A 21,718-nucleotide genomic window follows, 5' to 3' on the forward strand; every position below is an offset into this window, starting at 1 on the left:
AAAAAAAAAAATAGTAGGGGACTTTAACACCCCATTCACCGCAATGGACAAATCATCTAAGCAGAAGATCAACAAAGAAACAAGGGCTTTGAGTGACACACTGGACCAGATGGACTTAACAATATATTCAGAGCATTCCATCCTAAAGCAACAGAATACACATTCTTCTCAAATGCACATGGAACATTCTCCAGAATAGATCACATACTGGGTCACAAATCAGGTCTCAGCTGGTACCAAAAGATTTGGATCATTCCCCGCAACAGTACATTAAAACAATTATTCACCACAACCAAGTGGGATTTATTACTGGGCTGCAAGGGTGGTTCAATATCCACAAATCAACAATGTGATACACTACATTAATAAAACAAAGGAAAAGAACCATATGTCCTCTCAATAGATGCAGAAAAAGCATTTGACAAAGTATAGCATCCTTTCTTGATTAAAACTCTTCACAGTGTAAGGATAGAGGGAACATACCTCAATATCATAAAAGCCACATATGAAAAGTCCACAGTAAATATCATTCTCAATGGGGAAAACCTGAGCGCTTTTCCCCTAAGGTCAGGAACACGGCAGGGATGCCCACTATCACCACTGCTATTCAACATAGTATTAGAAGTCCTAGCCTCAGCAATCAGACAACAAAAAGAAATAAGAGGCATCCAAATCGGCAAAGAAGTCAAACTCTCACTCTTTGCAGACGACATGATACTCTATGTGGAAAACCCAAAAGACTCCACCACAAAATTGCTAGAACTCATACAGGAATTCAGCAAAGTGGCAGGATATAAAATGAATGCACAGAAGTCAGTTGCATTCATATACACTAACAATGAGACAGAAGAAAGAGAAATTAAGGAGTCAATCTCATTTACAATGACACCAACAACCATAAGATACCTAGGAATAAACCTAACCAGAGAGGTAAAAGATCTGTACTCTGAAAAGTATAAAACACTCATGAAAGAAATTGAGGAATACACAAGGAAATGGAAAAACATTCCATGCTCATGGATTGGAAGAACAAACACTGTTAAAATGTCTATGCTACCCAAAGCAATCTATGCGTTCAATACAATCCTTATCAAAATACTATCAAGTTTTTTTGCAGAGCTGAAACAAATAATCCTAAAATTTGTATGGAACCAGAAAAGACCCCAAGTAGCCAGAGGAATGTGGAAAAAGAAAACCAAAGCTAGGGGCATCACAATTCTAGACTTCAAGCTGTATTACAAAGCTGTGATCATCAAGACAGCATGGTACTGGCACAAAAACAAACACATAGATCAATGGAACAGAATAGAGAGCCCAGAAATGGACCCTCAACTCTATGGTCAACTAATCTTTGACAAAGCAGGAAAGAATGTCCAATGGAAAAAAGACAGTCTCTTCAACAAATGGTATTGGGAAAACTGGAGAGCCACAAGCAGAAGAATGAAACTGGACCATTTCCTTACACCATACACAAAGATAAACTCAAAATGGATGAAAGACCTAAATGTGAGACAAGAATCCATCAAAATCCTAGAGGAAAACATAGGCAGTAACCTCTTCAACATTGGCGACAGTGACTTCTTTCAAGACACATCACCAAAGGCAAGGGAAACAAAGAAAAAAGTGAACTATTGGGACTTCATCAAGATAAAAAGCTCCTGCACAGCAAAGGAAACAGTCAACAAACCAAAAGACAACCCACGGAATGGGAGAAGATATTTGCAAATGACATATAAGATAAAGGGCTAGTATCTAAGATCTATAAAGAACTTCTCAAATTCAAAACCCAAAGAACAAATAATCCAGTCAAGAAATGGGCAGAAGACATGAAAAGACATGTCTCCAAAGAAAACATACAAATAGTCAACAGACACATGAAAAAAATGTTCAACATCATTGGCATCAGAGAAATACAAATAAAGACCACAATGAGATACCACCTCACACCAGTCAGAATGGCTAAAATTAACAAGTCAGGAAACATCAAATGTTGGCGAGGATGCGGAGAAAGGGGAAACCCTCTTACACTGTTAGTGGGAATGCAAGCTGGTACGGCCACTCTGGAAAACAGTATGGAGGTTCCTCAAAAAGTTAAAAATAAAGCTATCCGATGACCCAGCAATTGCACTACTGGGTATTTACCCCAAAGATACAAATGTAGGGATCCGAAGGGGTACGTGCACCCCGATGTTTATAGCAGCAATGTCCACAATAGCCAAACTATGGAAAGAGTCCAGATGTCCATCGACAGATGAATGGATAAAGAAGATGTGGTTCATATCTACAATGGACTATTACTTGGCCACCAAAAAGATTGAAATCTTGCCATTTCCAACAACATGGATGGAACTAGAGGGTATTTTGCTAAGCAAAGTAAGTCAGTCAGAGAAAGACAATTATCATATGATCTCACTCATATGTGGAATTTAAGAAATAAAATAGATGAACATAAGGGAAGAGAGGAAAAAATAAAACAAAACAATATCAGAGAGAGAGACAAACCATAAGAGACTCTTAACTATAGGAAACAAACTGAGGGTTGCTGGAGGGGAAGGGGGTGGGGGGATGAGGTAATTGGGTGATGGGCATTAGGAGGGCATGTGATGGAATGAGCAACTGGGTGTTATATAAGACTGATGAATCACTGAACTCTACTTCTCAAACTAAAATGGAGTATATATGTTCATTGAATTTAAATTAAAAAAAACAGAGTACAGAATAATCCTTGTGCACAAGATGATCAATGTAGCAGTGACTATAAAAACTTAAAAAATTGAAAAACAGGAATGAGTGCAGTTTCATGTTCAGAGAGCATCAACCCTGGCTGGTCATGGCCCAAGTACCATCACATTACCCTCAAGCAGGGCAACTCCAACAACACTGAGATGTCTTGAGTAAACCATAATATCACTACTAATAAAGCATTAGACAATCCTTTAAAATTATGTTATGAGAGTCCACAATACATTAAAAATACCTCTGCAGGGTATGAATTGCACGTGATGGGGCCATAACAAATTAAAATTTAAATAAGCTTTTAAAAAATGCTTGAAGGATGTACATCCATGACAGATTACCAAAGTGGCCCCTAAGATATCCTGCTGTACCCACACCCCTTGAAATGAGTCTGGGCTGACCCCCTGAATCTGGGCTGGCCTTGGGACTTCAGCCAACTGATCAAATGGGGTAAGAGTGACCCACGCCTGTCCCAGGCCTGGGCGTCACACACATGCCTGGCCTGCTTTGGCTCTCGCTCTTGGAACATTGCTTCCACGTTGAATCATAACAGAAACAGAGCATCCCCCACCCCTGCCAACAACCAGTTCCCAGCAGCAGAGTCCTATCAGTCAGCAAGTGATCAGCTGCCTGAGGGAGCCCCTGAGACAGAAGAAGGAAGGCAAACTTGCCAAGTTGAAATGCACATCCAAGAACTTTTGTTGACACACAAGCAAATCAGTGATGTATACAAAACCTAAAGACACTCCCCCAGAATATATGAGAAAAGACCAGAGCCCCCCCCCAAAAAAATAATGAATAAAAAGGACAAGGAAGATCTAAAATAATGAGCTGAAATGTCACTTTGAAAGACACACAAGGATTGAAACAGAGCGATCATCTGAGACATCAGATGAGGAAAACTTTCCTAAGGCAAAACCAGGAAGAAGAAAGCACAGTGAACGCTCAACTCCGTCATGGAGGGCAGCCCTGCGCAGACCCCTCACAGGCTCACACCCCCCAATAAATGACACTCTGTTCCTCGGGAATGACCACACCCACACACTACCAATATAAAGAGCCTCAGATATGCATAAGCTTTCATACACCACCTTTTAAGCATTCTGGAAAAAGTCCTCCAGAACACTGAAATAAGGGTCCAAAGAGTTTGAGACAGAGAAAGCTCACACACAAATGTGAGCTGAGCCTGTGAGCAGGGGTGACAGACCCCAGGCAGTGCTGGTCCGGGACCGCCAGCCGCATCTGAGCAGACCCGCACCCTCCCCCCCGCCGGGGTCTCCTGTCCACCACCCCCCCCTTCTCCCCCCCGCCAGGGTCTCCTGTCCACCCCCCACCCCACCCCCCACCGGGGTCTCCTGTCCACCCCTCCCGGTGCCCCCACCCCCGGCAGCGTAAAGTTGCTCTGGCCTGCAGCATCATTGCAGCAAGAGAACACTGTCCAATACACCGTGGAGCTCTCCAGCCGGGAAGAGACGTTAGTGGAATCCGTGGAAGGCAAGTGTGCGAGATGTTATGCACTAGGACAGCGCGACCATTCCGTATCCAGCTGCCCCGTGAAGACAGTCAACTAACAGGACCGACCTGAGCAGATGACGCCGGCGTCCTCCTTGTGCCCGCAGTCCTGCTGGCCCCAGCCCCCCGACGGGCACTGCCACAGCGCAGACTCGTGGCCGCTGCAGCCCAGCTGGTCCATCCAGATGCGCCCCGACCCCGCACCGAAGGGCGCGGCCCCCAGGGCGCGGAGGGCTTGGCCGCAGCCCAGCTGCCGGCAGACCACGTGGGCGTCCCGCAGGTCCCAGCCGTCGTCACACACGGTGCCCCACGTGCCCCCGTGCAGCACCTCCACGCGCCCCGCACAGCGGTGGGGCCCGGCGGCCAGCCGCACCCGCCGGCTCCCTGCGGAGACACGCGGAGTCAGGGCAGCCGGCCCGCGGGCTATGGGCGGGCGGCGCGGGCACTCACTCACCCGAGCACACGACGCCCGCGTCCCGCGAGGCCCCCGAGGGTACCAGCGGGGATGCGGACACGTTGCACTGGGTCAGGCGGTTCTCGGTGCCCCGACAGCGCACGCGGCTCAGCCCCACCGGGACCGCCCCGCGCCTGGGCGCAGGCGCGTCGTAGGCCCGGTCAGCCTGTCCGCACCCCAGCTGCCTGCACACCACGCGGGCGCCGCTCAGGTCCCACGCGTCGTCCAGGACGCGGCCCCACACCCCGTCCAGGGAGACCTCCACGCGGCCATCGCAGCGGCTCTGTCCGTCCCTCAGCCGCAGGGCGTGGAGGAGACCTGGGGAGGACGCACGCATGGACAAGGGGTCAGGGGGAGACAACCACCACCTCCCAGCAGAACCCCGCCCACTCCCAGCCTCCCTCAGCCCACCGCTCTTGCGGACCCACCTGAGCAGACCGCTGCAGCCGCGTTTCCCGGCGCACAGGCCCCGGCCCCCAGGGTGCTTACTGGGCAATTCCACAAATAGGATTCTGTCCCCACACAGTGAAACACATCAGGCCAGATGGGAGCGTCCCCGTTCCCAAAGTGGCCTCCTCGGGGTGTGGCCTCCGCACTACCGCAGTTGAGCTGGTGGCAGAGGACGGTGGCATCTGCTAAGTCCCAGTGGGCAGCACAGAGGGGTGCCCAGGCCCCCTGCACTTGGAGCTCCACGCGCCCCTCACAGCTGCTGCTGCCGTTAACCAGCCGGAACTCTGAAGAGGGGAGTAGGAGTCAGCGTCCCCCTCAGTCACAGACCAGCTTCTTTCCTTTGCACCCAGTGCGCTGGCCACAGCCACGCCCTTGCCTCACTAGCTCCCTCCCCACCTCAGCCTCAGCATCCAGATCCTGCCTCTGCAGATGTGCCCACAGACTATGGTGTAGCCACGGCGGGGGGCACAAGCCTCTCCTCCCCCTGAACCCACAGAAGCAACACTTCCTCAACCAGGAACACGCACACCCTTCTGGCCAGAGGCACCTTTATGAGCCTAGTTTAGAGACCCCAGAGGGAGTCACCAAGGGAGGCTGGCAGGGAAGTCTACCTGAGGCTACCCTCCCAGCCTCACCTGAGCACCTGAGCCCGGCATCCTGGCGGTGCCCACACTGGTGCCCAGGCCCCTGGGGGCAGTGGAACAGCAGAGACTCATTGCCTGCACAGTGGAAGGCCTGTGTCCACACAGGCCCCGAACCCCGGCCGAAGTGGGCGCCCCCGGGAGTGGACACAGCCGAGCCGCACTGCAGCTCCCGGCACATAACGTGAGCCATTGCCTGGTCCAGGTCAGCGTCACAGACAGTGCCCCAGGTCAGGCCACGCCTCACTTCCAGACGCCCGGCACAGGGGTGCTCACCGCCCTCCAACCGGGCTTCTATGTGTCCTAGGGGAGGATACAAACTCTCAGTTAGGGATAAGTGTTCTCAGGTGAACAATTCAGCCACCTCCCTGGGCCACAGGAGGCTCCAGCCAGGGTAGACAATCTGTAACCAGGCAGTGGGTCTGCAAACCCTGGGCAGAAACTGATAGCCCATACACCCTCCACCTAGAACAGAGCAGGAGTCCCTGGTCACTTCCCTGAGATCAGAGGTCAGAGTCACCTCCTCCAGGTGCCCTCAGGTGTCACACAGCCTCTGCCTGCCCAGGGCAGGGGCATCAGGACCCTGTATAGTCTTGGAAGCCAGGTCAAGGCACCTCTCCGGCCCAGATCACTGCCTTCTTGGGGGCACCAAGGAAGGTGGCCCTTCCACCTCACTTTAGCCTTTCCTAATTCCCAGAACACAGGCAGGATCTATGAGGGCCAACTCACTTGCCCATCTGAGACAGGACTGGGAGGGGGCAACCACCAGCCAGCTGACTCATGTTATAAGGTGACAATCACAGCTCAACCAGCGCAGATGCTGCAGGACAGCCAGGACCCCAGCTGGCCCAGGGATTCTGAGCCAGGACACCTCTGCGGGGACGCACACACAGGGGACCTGGTGAGGCACATGGTGAGCCACCCAAGAGCGCCTCCTGTGCTCTCACCTCCAGGCGTCTGTGAGCTAGAGAACGCCAGATGGTCACAGTGCCTGCCCTCACCTGTCCAGCCCATGCCTAATCCATCTGAGACACCAAACTGCCCGGGTGTCAGGAGGAGATGGGTCTGCAAGAGCTGAGACCACTCCCAGCAGCTCCTTCCCCAGGGGTGTGCGCCCTGAGACTCAGGAGGGCCGCGCGTGGGGCCTCACCTGAGCAGACGACCTCCGCGTCCTGCTGGAAGTCACAACCACTGCGGAGATTATTGTTGAGTCTGCAGTTCCGGATGGTGGGCTCAGTACCCCTGCACGTCAGGTACTTCCTGACGACCCCCACGTCTTGGCGGGGGGCCTGAAGCACAGGCCCACACCCCAGCTCCTGGCAGAACACCGTGGCCTCCTCCTCATGCAGGCCGCAGAGGCGATCCACCCCATTCACATTCCTGATCTCGGGGAGTCCAGAGCAGGGGCTGCGGCCCTTTACCAGCCGGATCTCCCGGAAGGTGCCATCTGAGAAGCACAGGCCCACGTGACAGAAGGTGGGGACTCTGCTGGCCGCATGGCCACTCAGAGCCTCTGGCCTGCCTCGATGACCAGACTCCATTTGGGCGTGGCAGTCGCTACGCTGGGCCTGGATCAGAGGCTGCAACCAACCCTGCTCCTTCCAGAGGGTCCAGAAGGCCCTTTCTGAGAGCAGCCAGTCACAAAGCCCTCCCCCCCACCCCTCAGAGGGACCTGTGCCTGGCTTAATACTCTGCTGTCACTGTCTTGAAAATCTTGTTGTTTTGAACAAGGGTCCCTGCATTTTCGCTTTATACTGGGCCCCGTTAACCATGTAGTGGGTCAGCTTCACAGACAGGAGGCTATCCGGGGCCTCACAAGTTCACAAGTGCCCAGAGACAGCAGAAGACCCTCAAGATAGACCTCAAAGGGAAAGCATTTGCCTCCTCATCATTTTTGAAATCATGTTTAAATAACTAATGTTAAACACCGACAGGCACCCTCAGGTGTCTAGAAGACAGGGTGGTCCCTAGCCCCCACCCGTCTGTCCGTTTCCCGCTTCTCCACATTCCCACATTGCTGTTGTACTTCTTTATTTACTCTGTTTCCCCCTAGGAGAGTACAGGCTCCATGCAGCAGGATTTTTGTCTGATTTATTCACAGCTGCATCCCCAGCACCCAGAATAGTGCCTTGCAAATAAGCACTTGTTGAATGAAAAGCAACGGACCGCTAACAGAAGGAATGAAAGAGTCATGAGAGGTTGGAAAGCTTTACAGGTGGGGATGGTTCCCATGCCCAGTAAGGAGTGCCCCCGCAGATCCTCTCTCCTCCCCCCTCCCCAGCTTCCTCCTGCACGGACTTACTTGCACACAGAGCAACCACCACCCACTCGTGAGGGCACTGGCTCCGAGTCCAAGCCCCGAGGCTGCACTCCCAGAAGGAAAGCTCATCACCCCTGCAGGACACATTGTGAAGCCAGGGCCGCACCATCTCCCCGGGCAACGGGACGTACTTGGGGGCACCCACAGCATGTCCACAGCCCAGCTGCCTGCAGACCACAGATGCCTCCGCCAACGTCCACTCCTGGTTGCACACGTGTCCCCACTGCTCCTTGTGGCGGACCAGCACCACTCCGTCGCAGGAACTGTGTCTGTACGCCAGCCTCAGGTCGCCTGGTCCGCCTACAGAAGGACAGGCCAGCCTCAGAGGGGCCCGGAACCGTCTTTGTGCGGGTGGGGGGAGAGCCGGCTGCAGCTGGGAGGTATAAAGACGCCTGCGTTTGCCCACAGCCACTTCCAAGGTCTTGCTGTGAGGCCTCAGCACAAAGTCAAGTCCCCTGACCCCCCAGTACGCGCAGTCCAGAAAGGTGACGGGGTGGGGTCACACAGAGACCCGCCCACTGCCCCCACGCAGCCCTGCGTCCTTGCCTCCACAGTCCCCCTCCCCCCAACCATGTCCTCCGCTCCCCTCCCAAGCCCTCTGGGGCGCCCTACGATGTGGGTGACCCCACCCCCCGGGCAAGGAAGTCACTTGTCCTCCGCTGCCTGGAACTGGGGCTGCTCTTCCCACCACCCCACCGCGCCTCCCAATCATTATTTCCCCCCCTCCACTGGCGGGCCTGTGGCCCACCACACGCACCCCACCACTCTCCACTCCCTCCTCACCTCTACCCCACCCCCAGCCAGCTGCCTGTCCTTCCTTCCGCTCTCCCAGGCTCCTCGGGTTTCAGGTCTCGGCAGCTCCCGGGACCAGGACCAAATGGACCACCTCACCAGGACCAGGATGTATTTCCCGAACCACACCCCTTCTAGGCCTCTGCACCCTGGTTTTTCCCGCACAGCCCCTCCCCATCACAGCCCCTTGATCCCGGATTCTCACCACCCCTTCCTGGGCTGGTGCTGGAGAAACACAACAGCAGTCACGGAGAAGTCTCTGTCCCAGCCTGGGCCACCCCAGACCACCTCCTGGGCCCATCCTGGACTCACAGAGGGAGGAGACAGAGGGCAGACTCCCGCACACAGATCCAGAGGAAGGCATGTCCCTCTCCCTACCGCTCTCACTGACCCCTGAGGGTCTTCATTCATCACTGGTCCATCTCTGGTACATCCCCCAGAGCCTCCTCATCCCCTTCCAACCTGTGCATGGGTGTCTGCATCTCTAACACAAAACGGGATCCCCTCCGGTTTTCCTACACCACTCCCACGCATGGCATCACTGCCCACAGATTCCTGCCACCACCACCTGGGGCGCCCCTAGTGTCCAGCTCTGAGGCCACCTGGGCTGGGCCAGGGATCAGCCTGCCCAGTGAAATGCTCTTCCCTCAGTTTCCAGGGCACTGGACACTGCTACCCTCTCCCGTATCCCCTGTGCGTCTCCCTGTGGGACTCACATGCATGCACACACTCACACACACTCTCTGACACCAACACTATCACTCACCCAGTCAGAGGCCCCATGTTACTATATGCAGTCCCCCCCAGGGGCTTGCTCTCTCACTACCAGCCTTTCCGTGCTGTTCCATCCGGCAGAACCCCCTCTCTACAGCTTGCTGCCCATGATTCTGCCTCTTGGTTTCTGGACCCAGCAGCATCCCACACCCCTGTGCCCCCCACCTTGCTACTGTGACTCCCTGGAACTGTGTCTCTCTTCCATGTCCCAGCACAAGCTGAATGGTCACCCTCACTGCCAGGTACAGCTGGCTTTCCACTCCCCCACCAGCCACCCAGCCCCAGGGAAAGGGGATGGAGCAGCCCCTCCGCAGGACCCATCAACACCTCCTGTCCATGGGGATCACTGGGACCAGACACTAGCCATGTCCCCTCATTCCATCCAGGCTCTGACCCAGCCCTGCACCCTGCGTTCACCCTGGAATTAGATCTGCTCAGTCTTTGTTAGAACAAGAGCCTCCAGGGATACACACTTTGGAACCCACATGCCCACTTGCCCCAGGATGACCCATCCACCTCTGGGCTGAGCAAGAGCCAGACAGACAGCTGGTCATAGCAGAAGACCCCCACACCCCAGGGTCTCAGGCTCTACAGAACCACTGCCTCCAGAAGCTTCCATGGATGAGGGAAGGAGAAACTTACCAATGGGGACTGCCCTGAGAGTGAAGAGAAGGGTCCCCAGTCCCAAGGCCCAGAGAACTGTCTTCATGGCCCTGTGACCCCGAGGGCTCAACCAGCTCCAGCCGCTCAACTGGGGCAATGCAGAGATTACAGTCAAGAGTCAAATATACAGAAGTAGGAGCCACCAATGGCCTCCAGGAACCAATGGGGACAGTGAGGGCCTTTCCAGAACCTATCAGGGGTCTGTCTCTCTGTCTCTGAGCAGAGCAACCAATGGCCTTGGTAGCCCTGAGCATTGCCAGGTATGAGCGAGGGGCCCAGGCTGTGGGTTTCCTCCCACACTGATAACTGCTGACAGAGTAGCTTTACTCAGACCCCACAGTCAGACAGTTGGTCCAATCTGCCCACAGCCGCAGCAACAAAGCCCTGAGTCTCTGCCCTCCATCCAGGCCCAGTAGGCTTGGCTCCCCACCACAGACAGTGGCACAGTGACACCAGACTTCTGGGGACCAGCAGGGACTGAGTGGAAGCCCCACAGCACCAAAAGAATGAGACAGCCCAGGATAGCCTTTCAAGGCCCCTAAAAACTGAACTGTCATTGGACTTAAAGCTGCAAAAGGACAGAACCTATACTCTGAACCTAAACAGGATGACTACCTGCTGACATGGAAGGGTCTCCCAACATCACAGTCCAGAATACAAGTGAAAATCATCCATCATATGAAAAATCAGGAAAACAACAATTTGATGATAAAATACAATGAACTGATACAAGGTGAAGTTGATCTCAGAACTATCTGCCGAGGATTTTAAAGTAGTCTTCATAAAAGATGTTTCCACAGTAAATTGCAAACTCTTTTGAAACAAATGGGAAAAAAAAACAAAAAATCTCAGCAAAGAAATAGAAGTTATAAAAATGAACTACTCGTGAGGGTGTGGAAAAATTGGAACATTCATGAGATTGGAAAATGGTGCAGCCACTTTGGAAAACAGTTTGGCAGTTATTCATAATGTTAACCCAGCAATTCCACTCCAAGGTACATATCAAAGAGAAATTAAGTTATGTCCACACAAAAACCTGTACATAATGTTCATAGCAGCATTATTCATAATAAACAAAAAATAGAAACAAGCTAAATGTACATCAGTCGATGAATGGATAAAAAAATATGGTCTATCCACAACACAGAACATATTCAGCCGTTGAAAGGAAGGAAGGTCTGACACCTGCAACAGTGGAATGAACCTTGGAAACAGTATGCTAAGTGTCAGACACAAAAGACCACATGTATGATTCCATTTATATAAAATGTCCTGATTGGGCAAATCCACAGAGAGAGAAAGTGAATTAGTGTTTGCCAGGGGCTGGAAGGAGGAGAAAATTGGAAATGACTGCTAATAGGTATGGGGTTTCCTTTGGGGAGATGAAAATGTTCTGAAATCAGCCAGTGGTGATTGTGGTATAATTCTGAGTATACTAAAAACTACTGGATTATACACTTTTAAAGGATACATCTGTGGTGTATGAGTTATGTTCTCAATAAAGCTGTTATCCTTTTAAAGAACCAAATGGAAATTATAGAACTAAAAATACAACTGACTTTTTTTTAAACTCACTAAAAGGGGTCCCTGGGTGGCTCAGTCAGTGAAGTGTCTGCCTTTGGCTCAGGTCGTGATCTCAGGGTCCTGGGATCGAGTCCCACATCGGGCTCCCTGCTCAGCAGGGAGTCTGTTTCTCCCTCTCCCTCTGCCCCTCCCCCATTCATCCACTCTCTCTCTCTCTCTCTCAAATAAATAAATCTTTTTTTTTTTTAAGATTTTATTTATTTGAGAGAGAGAGAATGAGAGAGAGCGAGCACATGAGAGGGGGGAGGGTCAGAGGGAGAAGCAGCCTCCCTGCTGAGCAGGGAGCCCGATGCGGGACTCGATCCAGGGACTCCAGGATCATGACCTGAGCCGAAGGCAGTCGCTTAACCAACTGAGCCACCCAGGCGCCCTAAATAAATCTTTTTTTAAAAAACTCACCCAATGGACTCAAGAACAGAATGGAAATGCCAGAGGACAGCATCCGTCAAATTGAAGACAAATAAATAGAATTTACTTAATGTAAACAACAGAGAGAAAATAGACAAAAAAATTAATACAGCCTCAGAGACCTCTGGGACAATAACAAAAGAGATAATATTTCTATCATTGGAGATCTAGGAGGGAGAGGAGAGAAAAGAATGTGAAGAAACTGAAAACTTCCCAAGACATAAACTTACAGATTCAGGAAGTTGAGCAAACTCCAAACAGGATAAACCCAAAGAAATTCACACCAAACCACATCATAAGTAAAATTCTGAAAACTAAGAATTAAAAAAAAATCCTAAAAGCAGACAAAGAAAAACAATACATTATCAATAAAGGAAAACCAATTTGAATGATAGCAAATTTCTCATCTAAAATGGAGACCAGTAGGTAATGGAAGACCTGTTTTTAAGAGTTGAAAGAGAGGGTGTGTCAAGCTTGTATGCTACGTCTGTGAAACTATCCTGCAGAAATTATGGGGAAATAAAGACAACCTCAAATGAAGGAAAACAAGAGAACTTCTTGCTAGAAGACATACTGTTACATAATGGCTAAAGAAAACCCTCCAATCAGAAAGCAAATGATTACAAAAAGATGGGACTTTCAGAAAGGAAAGAAGAACAATGAAATGGGTAAAAGTAGAAGTGACCATAATAGATTATCCTTCACTTTGTGAGTTTCTTTAATCACATTTTATGTTACAACACCACCTGAAGTGGTGCTCAGTGAATACAGAAGAAATACTCCAGACAGTTCTATGTTTAAAGTAGGAGGGTAAAAAAAAAAACTAAATTAAGTAAGGTTTCTATATTTCACTTGAAGTGTTAACATGGCAACACCAGAAGCCTGTTATAAGTTACATACAGTATCATATATAACTTACATATAAGGTAACCAATAAAAAAATTATACAAAACTCAAAAACATTATAAATACATCAAAATAGAAGTCTGAAAAATGTTCACATAACTCATAGAGAGAGAGGGGGAAAAGAAACAGATACATGAAAACAGGGGAACAAATAGGAAACAAAAAGTAAATGGCAGATATAAGCCCTAAAACATTAGTAATAACTTAGATGTAAATGTTCTAAATACACAAATTAAAAGGCAGATGTTGGGGACGCCTGGGTGGCTCAGTCAGTTGGGCGGCTGCCTTAAGCTCGGCTCACTATCCCAGGGTCCTGGGATCGAGCCCCACATCGGGCTCCCTGCTTGGGTTAGGGTTAGGGTTAGGGTTAAGGTTGGCAAAGTGAATTTCGGCAGGAGTGGCTATATTGATATCAGAGAAAATTTTCAGATAAAAGAAAATTACTAGGAAGAATAGGGGACATTACATAATAATAAAAAGGATGAATCCACCAAAAAGATAGAACAATCCTAAATGTGTATGTGCCAAACTACAGAACTTCAAAATATATGAAGCAAAAATGGATAAAGCTGAAAAAAGAAATGGACAAATCCACAATTCTACTTGGAGAATTCAAGATGTCTCTCACAACAATTGACAGAACTACTGGAGATAAAATCAGCAAGGTCTGGAAGAACTGAACACCATCAACCAATGGATCTAATTCACATCTGCAGAACACTCCACGCAACAAAAGTAGAATACACATTTGTTTCACATACATGGGACATTCACCAAAATTTGTATCTTAGGTCATAAAACAAACCTAAACAAACTTAAAAGAATTTAAATCATACAGAATATATTTTCTGACCATAATAGATTCAAACAAGAACTCAGTAACAGAAAGATAATGGAAAAATCTGCAAACACTTGAAAATTAAACACACTTCTAAATAATCCATGGGTCAATGTTGAAATCTCAAAGGAAATTTTAAAAATACAAAGAAGTGAATAAAAATGAAAACGACATATCAACATTTGGGGGATACAGCTAAAGAAATGCTAAGAGGGAAATTTACAGTGCTTAATATTTACATGAGAGGAAAGATCTCAAATCCATAAGCTAAATTGTGATCTCAAAAATCTAGGGAGATAAAAGCTAAATAAAGCCAAAGTCTGCATAAGGAAAGAAATAATAAAGATAAAATCAGAAATGAATGAAGTTAAAAACAGGAAAACAATTTTAAAAATTAATGAAACAAAAATCTGGTTTTTTGAAAAAAATAAAAATAAAATAAACCTCTAGCAAGATTAACAAAAATAAAAAATGACCCAAATCAATACCCAGAATAGAAAAAGTGATATACCGGGGCGCCTGGGTGGCTCAGTCGTTAAGCGTCTGCCTTTGGCTCAGGTCATGATCCCAGGGTCCTGGGTTCGAGCCCCGCATCGGGCTCCCTGCTCAGGGGAAGCCTGCTTCTCCCTCTCCCACTCCCCCTGCTTGTGTTCCCTCTCTTGCTGTGTCTCTCTCTGTCAAATAAATAAATAAAATCTTTAAAAAAAAAAAAAAAGAAAAAGTGATATACCAACAGACGCAACCGCCATTAGAAGGATAAGAGAGAAATACTATGGACAACTTTAAACTCATAAATTCAACAACTTAGAAGAGATGGACCAATTCGCTGAAAACCACAAACTACTAAAACTCAGCCAGATGAAACAGAGAACTAAAACTATAAAGGAACTAGGTTTTTGTCATCAAAATGTTTCTGAATCCAGAGTTCTCACTGTTAGAATTGACATTTACAGATCAGCAAGGGCAAGAGGCTGGAATGACCCACATGGTGGTGGATTAGAGGTGGAGATGTCAGTAAGATCTTGTGTTCAGCTTAATCTGGGTACAGATGGCTACATACAGAAGTACTGTAGATGTGTGTGTGTGTGTGTGTTTCTATACAGATGTGTGCATAGGTATGTACAAATACACATGTATTTCTTTGTTCTGCCAACCGAGAGGGCCTGGAAGCCATGGTGCCCCAGCAGCAATGAGCACACCCAGTGCCCAGATCTTGGCATCTAACATCATCCTCAGTCAAAGGAAACAGGACACCTGGGAGAAGCGGCTGATTCTAAGACTGGGGTAGGAAATATATAAGGGCCTGGAGCATCTTGTAATGTCAGAAAGTAAAGAAGTGATCAAACACAAACAAAACAGAAAATTGAAAACACCAATGATGAGATAGGGCAGAGGTACATAGGGACTGACTGAAGGGTTCCCAAAGACCAAAGCTGGAACAATTTGAGCAATGATCAGTCAATATTGGATTATAACCCAAAGGGCAAAATGCACACCTATGAGTCATACTGACATTAAAAAATGACTGAATACATAAAGGAGGAGAAGAGACACATTTCCCACGCAGAAGAAGTCCGAATAATTTGTGTAGATACTCTGCTTTCAAGGAAGGAGCACATAACTTCCCACTCCTTGAGTGCAGGCCTGCCTAATGTCTTCCTCCAAAGAGTGAAGTATAGAAAGGGGAGAAAAGGAACAGCTCTTCAATGGGGAAGAAACCTGACAAACACAATTCAGCCATGTGAAAAAAGTCAACATCAACAGCCATACACCATCTTGGTACGTGTACTCTTGATCATAAGGGATGAAAATGGCACTTCACCTCTGTGATCTGCCTCCAAAAAAACCCATAACCATGATCTAATGGGAAGAAGATCAGAGAAATTCCAGTAAAAGGGCATCTTACAAATACCTGAGAAGTACTCTTCAAAACTGTCAAGGTCATCAAAACCAAGAAAAATATGAGAAACCATCACAGCCAAGAGGAGCCTAAGGAGACAGGCCAACTAAATATAAGGTGGTGTCCTAGATGGGTTCCTAAGACAGGAAAAGGACATTAGGTAAAAACTAAGGAAATCTGAATAAACTATGGACTTTCATTTATAATAATATGTCAATATTGGTTCATTAATTGTAGCAAATATACCATATTAATGTAAGATGTATATAATGTATGTGGGGTGTCTGTAACTGTTCTAAAAAATAAAGTCTAAAAATTCCTAAAAAAGAAATCTCTAGGCCAAGATGGTTCCACTAGAGTATTTTACCAGACATTTAAAAAAGAATACACCAATTTCACACAATCTCTTATAAAAATAAGATGGAACACTTTCCAACTCATTTTATAAGACAAGAATTACCCTGAAAGTACAACCAAAGATAGCTCTGAAAATGAAAACCGCAGACCAATATCTCTAATGAATTTAGATGCAAAATCCTCAACAAAACTTCATCAAACATAATCCAATATATAAAAAGAATAATACACTATAACTAAGTGGATTTACTCCAAGCATGCAAGATTGATTCTGAAAATCAATCATCATAATTCATCTCATCAACAGGCAAAAGAGGACAAATCTTATGATCATATCAAATGTGCAGGAAAAGCTTGACAAAATTCACACCCTATTCAGGATAAATAAAAAACTCTCAGGAAACTAGGAATAGAGGGGAACTTTCTCAATCTCATAAAGAATATCTACCAAAAATTCTCTGCAATTAACATCATCATTAATGCTGAAAGACTGAATGTCCTCCCTGAAGATCAGGAATTCAGTGTAGTGATGCCCATTCTCAGCACCCTCACTCAACATAGCACTGGAAGTTCCAGCCAGAGCAACAGGGCAAGAAAAAGAACTAAAAGCATACATGTTGGAAAGGAAGAAATAAAAAATATCTCTATTTACAGATGACATAATTATTTATGTAGAAAATCCCAAGAAGTCTCCAAAAATAAAACCCTTAAAGTAATAAGCGGATTCAACAAGATCATAGGACACAAGATCAAACACAAAAATCAGGTGCATTTTTACACACTAACAATGACCAGGTGGAACCCTCAATAAAAAATGTAATACAATTTATAATTTCTCCAAAGAAATGAACTCAACCTAACCCTCATATCTTATACAAAAATTAATTCAAAATGAATGATGGGCTTAAATGTCAAATGTAAAACTAAAACTTCTAGAAAAAAAATTATAAAATCTTTGGGACCTACGATGAGGTAAAGCATTCTTAATTTGAAACCAAAACAAAATTCTACAAAAAGTTATATTGGACCTTGTAAAAATTAAAAATCTTTGCTTTGTGAAAGTTTTGTGAAAATACTTATCCACTGGGAGAAAATATTTGCAAATTACATATTTAACACAAGACTTGCGTTCAAAGTATTTTTTAAAAACTCTAAAAACTCAGCATGAAAAAATATTCAATTAGAAAATAGGAATGCATAGTCATTTCACCAAAGAGGACATACAGATGTGTCATATAAGAGCATGAAACGATGTTCACCTTCATTAGCGGTTAAGTAAATGCAAACTAAAACACAGTAAGATATCACTACAGAACTACCAGAATGGCTTTTAAAAAACTTAGTGGCAATACCAGAGGCTGGCAAGAAGTAGAGGAACCAAATCATTCACACATTGCTGGTGGGAATGCAAATGGTACAGTCACAGCCACTCTAAATAATCTGGCCGTTTCTTTCTAATCTGAAAACTAGATTTGCCGTATGACTCAGTGACTACACTGCTGGGCACTGACCCCAGAGCAGCGAAAACTTACCTTCATGCAGAAATTTGTCTCTAAGGCTCACAGCAGCTCTATTCATGGTAGCTGGAGACTGGGAATTACTTAATGCCTCTCCAAGGTTCAACAGTTAAATTGTGGTGCATCCATGCATGAAACACTACTCAGCAATAAAAAAGGACTGAGCTATTGATACACACAAAACAACCTGGATGAACGAACCTCAAAGAAATTATGCTGAATGAAAAAAGCAATCTCAAAAGGATATATATTGCATGATCCCATTTATATAACATTTCTGAAATAACAACAGAGACGAAGAACAGATTAGTGGGCTTGGTACGTGAGGGTGTAGGGGTGTGACTAGAAAGGGACAGCACCAGGGACGCCTGGGTGGCTCAGTCGGTTGAGCGGCTGCCTTCAGCCCAGGTTGTGATCCGAGGGTCTTGGGATCGAGTCCCACATCGGGCTCCTTGCTGAACAGGGAACCTGCTTCTCCCTCTCTCTCCCTCTGCTTGTGCTCTCTCTGTCAAATAAATAAAATCTTAAAAAAAAAAAAAAGAAAGAAAGAAAGGGGCAGCACCAGGGAGTCAGTGTGATTCCTGTGGTACTCACCTGAGCAAACATATGTGATGTGACTGTGACTTACATGGACACACACGAGAACGTGCACAGCCAGTGAAATCTGATAGTCTAGGGACTGTACCCATGTGGATTTCCTGCACTGTTTACAGTTTGGGACTATTATAAATAAATCTATTAAGAACATTCTTGTGGGGCGCCTGGGTGGCTCAGTCAGTTAAGTCTCTGCCTTCGGCTCAGGTCATGATCCCAGGGTCCTGGGATCAAGCCCCGCATCGGGCTCCCTGCTCGGCGGGAAGCCTGCTTCTCCCTCTCCCACTCCCCCTGCTTGTGTTCCCTCTCTTGCTGTGTCTCTCTCAGTCAAATAAATAAAATCTTTAAAAAAAAAAAAAAAAGAACATTCTTGTACAAGTCCTTTGGTGCACGTCTATTTTCACTTCTCTGAAGTAAGTACTTCGGAGTGGAGTGGTGGGGTCGTTCGGTAGGAGCAGGTGTAACTCACTAGGACGGGTCCAAACCGTTTTCCAAAGTGGTTGTACTAGTTGGAGCTTCAGTTCCTCCACATCCTCTCCACTCATAAATTTCTAGGAAATGCAAACTAACGTACAGTGACAGAAAGCAGGTCAGTGGCCGCCTGGGGAGGTAGTGTGGGGAGGGGCAGGAAGGAGGAAACTTTTGGGGGGGGTGGAATGCACATTCTGTTGATTGTGGTATCAGTTTCATGGGTGTATACATATGTCAAAACTAATCAAATTGTACACTTCAAATATGTGCTATTTATTGTACATCATTTGTACCTGGATAATGCTGTTTTTAAAGAAAGATTATCCTCCCACAAAGAAAACCCTGTGCCCAGAACCAACAGAATCGGCAATGTGTATAAAGCATAATAATGGTGCCCACAACTGGCTTTTTCCCAGGACTGCAAAGTTGGTTTGCCATTAGAAAAGCCATCATTGTAATTTGCCACACTGAGATACTAAGGGAGAAAAATTATGTTATTCTCTTAAGAGAGGCAAAAAGTTTTATATTAAAAAATGTGTTACAATTAATAAATACTTTGCAAACTAGGAGTAGCCGGGAACTCCCGTAATCTGATAACAAGTATCAAACCACAACCCACAGCAAGCCTCCTGCTCTCCAAAACCCAGTCAGAGACCAGAGACAGCACAGGGCTGCCCTCCCCACTTCGACCGGCTCTGCCCTGCCCTGGGGGCCTTCACCAGTGCAGTGGGTTATGAGAAGAAAGTCATTAGGACTGGAAATGAGGGCAAAGCCCTCATGGCCCACAGACAATGCCACCGGGAATGAAAGGAATCCAGAAGAATCTGCAGATAAATGAGTAGAGTCCATGACAGTTTAGCAAGCTCACAGGGCATGGTTAATAAAAAAAAGCAATTGTTTTTCTACATAAGAGCAACAACAAACAGAAAAGGAATTCTTTTAAAAAGCTATCACTTACAAAAGCAACAAAAATATTAAATATCTAGGAATTACTGTAATGAAAGATGTGGGAAACCTTTACACAGAAAACTGAGAGACATCACAGCAAAGTTTAAGTAAGGAAGAAAAATACACCCAGTTTACGGGTCAGAAGACTCAATCTTGCGAAGACATAAAATTTCCCCAAATTAACTACTGAAGGAGGGAGGCCAAACCTGACAAAATGACTCTAAAATTTACATGGAACCCCAAATGGGCATGAGTAGCTGCCAAGTCAACTAGGAGCAGGATCCTGCAGGCCCAGCTGGATTAGCAGCAATGCAATTATGGACGTACCTGTCAGCCAGCCAGTGTGGACGGAAGCAGAGAGCACGGTCAGGAGTGGACTCTCTGCTTCTCGAAGGCCAGTGACAGGCAGGGAGGCCTCCTGCCCAGCTGACAAGGGCACTAGAGTGGGCAAGAAGTGGGGTGAGGGCACGAGGGTGCAGCTACCAGGGGGCAGCAGGGCGTAGGCTGCAGGGCTGGGGCTTCCTTCCCTTTCATTTCCAAGACAGGAGGCTGGAGCCTGTGTCTGTGCTGATGTTAGGAAAGGCAGAAAGAAAGAAGATGGAGACCCAGCAGGAAAGGCCAGGGAAGGGTCCAGAGCTCAGCACAGCCTGGAGCAGGAAAGCCCCCAGGATGTGTGTGGATAAAGATAAGGTCTCTGTGGGGGAAGCAGGAAGTCAGAGTCCCTGCCCCTTGGCTTGTTTTCTTTCTTTTTTTTTTTTTTATGTTATGTTAGTCACCATACAATACATCATTAGTTTTTTTTTTTAATTTTTTTTTTTTAAGATTTTATTTATTTATTTGACAGAGAGAGACATAGTGAGAGAGAGAGCACAAGCAGGGGGAGTGGGAGAGGGAGAAGCAGGCTTCCCACTGAGCAGGGAGCCTGATGCGGGGCTCGATCCCAGGACCCTGGGATCATGACCTGAGCCGAATGCAGACGTTTAATGACTGAGCCACCCAGGCGCCCCACATCATTAGTTTTTGATGTAGTGATCCACGATCCATTGTTTTCGTATAACACCCAGTGCTCCATGCAGTACGTGCCCTCCTTAATACCCATCACCGGGCTAACCAATCCTCCCTCCCCCCTCCCCTCTAAAACCCTGTTTGTTTCTCAGGTGCATAGACTCATGGTTCATCTCTCCCTCCAATTCCTCCCTGCCCTCCCCGCCCCCATTTTTCCCTTCCTTCTCCTAATGTCCTCCATGCTATTCCTTATGTTCCACAAATAAGTGAAACATATGGTTTCCCTTGGCTTGTTTTCTGAGGAGGGTGTGGGGACTGTAGGGTTTGCGAAACCTGCCTGGGGCCGCAGAGGGCCTTTGGGTCTGCTGGAGCTCTCGCTGCAGGGACAGACTGGGGACTCTGCAGGGGGCAGGGGTGAACACTGACGCTGGAGTTTGGGGAGGGGTGGCAAGCCCAGGTGTTGGGCACCCACCGAGGTGGGACTAGGGGTGCTCTGGGAGTGACGTGAGAAATGGGCAGGACCTTGATCTCCACACCTTGGATGCAGAGGTGAAGTTCTGGGCCATGGGAAGCCAGGGGTGTCTGTGGAAAGGGGTTGAGATGATGTGGGGAAGCAGGACCCTGAGAAGTAGGAAGCTGGGGAACTGTGGGGAGCGCTGCCGGTGGATGCTGGGATTCCCAAGAAGAAAATCTCCAACCACCCACCAAAATCAACAAAGCAGCAAGAAGTCCAGCAGCCCAAGACACATCCTGCCTGAACACAGCCTGCAGAGAGCCACCTGACCTCCCTACTGGAGAGGGGCTGTGGTGCCAGGCCCCTGGAAGGGTGCAGGGGCGGTGGGGAGGGG

At 47.5% G+C, this 21,718-nt stretch overlaps 1 protein-coding gene across 6 annotated transcripts in view; it reads right to left on the bottom strand.

The window, feature by feature from the left end:
• Positions 1-20,562, bottom strand: part of SCART1 (scavenger receptor family member expressed on T cells 1) — a 33,230-nt gene extending 12,668 nt beyond the window's left edge. For 2 of the 6 annotated variants that reach the window (XM_081823247.1, XM_081823245.1), the window contains exons 1-7: positions 10,322-11,378; positions 8,096-8,413; positions 6,944-7,240; positions 5,788-6,096; positions 5,131-5,436; positions 4,703-5,020; positions 4,318-4,632 (exon numbers count right to left, since the gene is read on the bottom strand). In XM_081823247.1, the coding sequence (XP_081679373.1) occupies positions 4,318-4,632; positions 4,703-5,020; positions 5,131-5,436; positions 5,788-6,096; positions 6,944-7,240; positions 8,096-8,413; positions 10,322-10,388 (1,930 nt within the window). In that variant the 5' untranslated portion in view covers positions 10,389-11,378. Of the gene's footprint in view, positions 1-4,317; positions 4,633-4,702; positions 5,021-5,130; positions 5,437-5,787; positions 6,097-6,943; positions 7,241-8,095; positions 8,414-10,321; positions 11,379-14,589; positions 14,698-20,192 lie in introns of those variants that run through there. The other 4 variants (XM_081823246.1, XM_081823250.1, XM_081823251.1 and 1 more) reach the window with 4 other exon arrangements.
• Between the last annotated feature and the right edge of the window lie 1,156 nt (positions 20,563-21,718).

Source organism: Leptonychotes weddellii, chromosome 6, assembly GCF_054177405.1.
Source record: "Leptonychotes weddellii isolate Sample4059 chromosome 6, ASM5417740v2, whole genome shotgun sequence".
In the NCBI taxonomy this organism is placed as follows: Eukaryota; Metazoa; Chordata; class Mammalia; order Carnivora; family Phocidae; genus Leptonychotes; species Leptonychotes weddellii.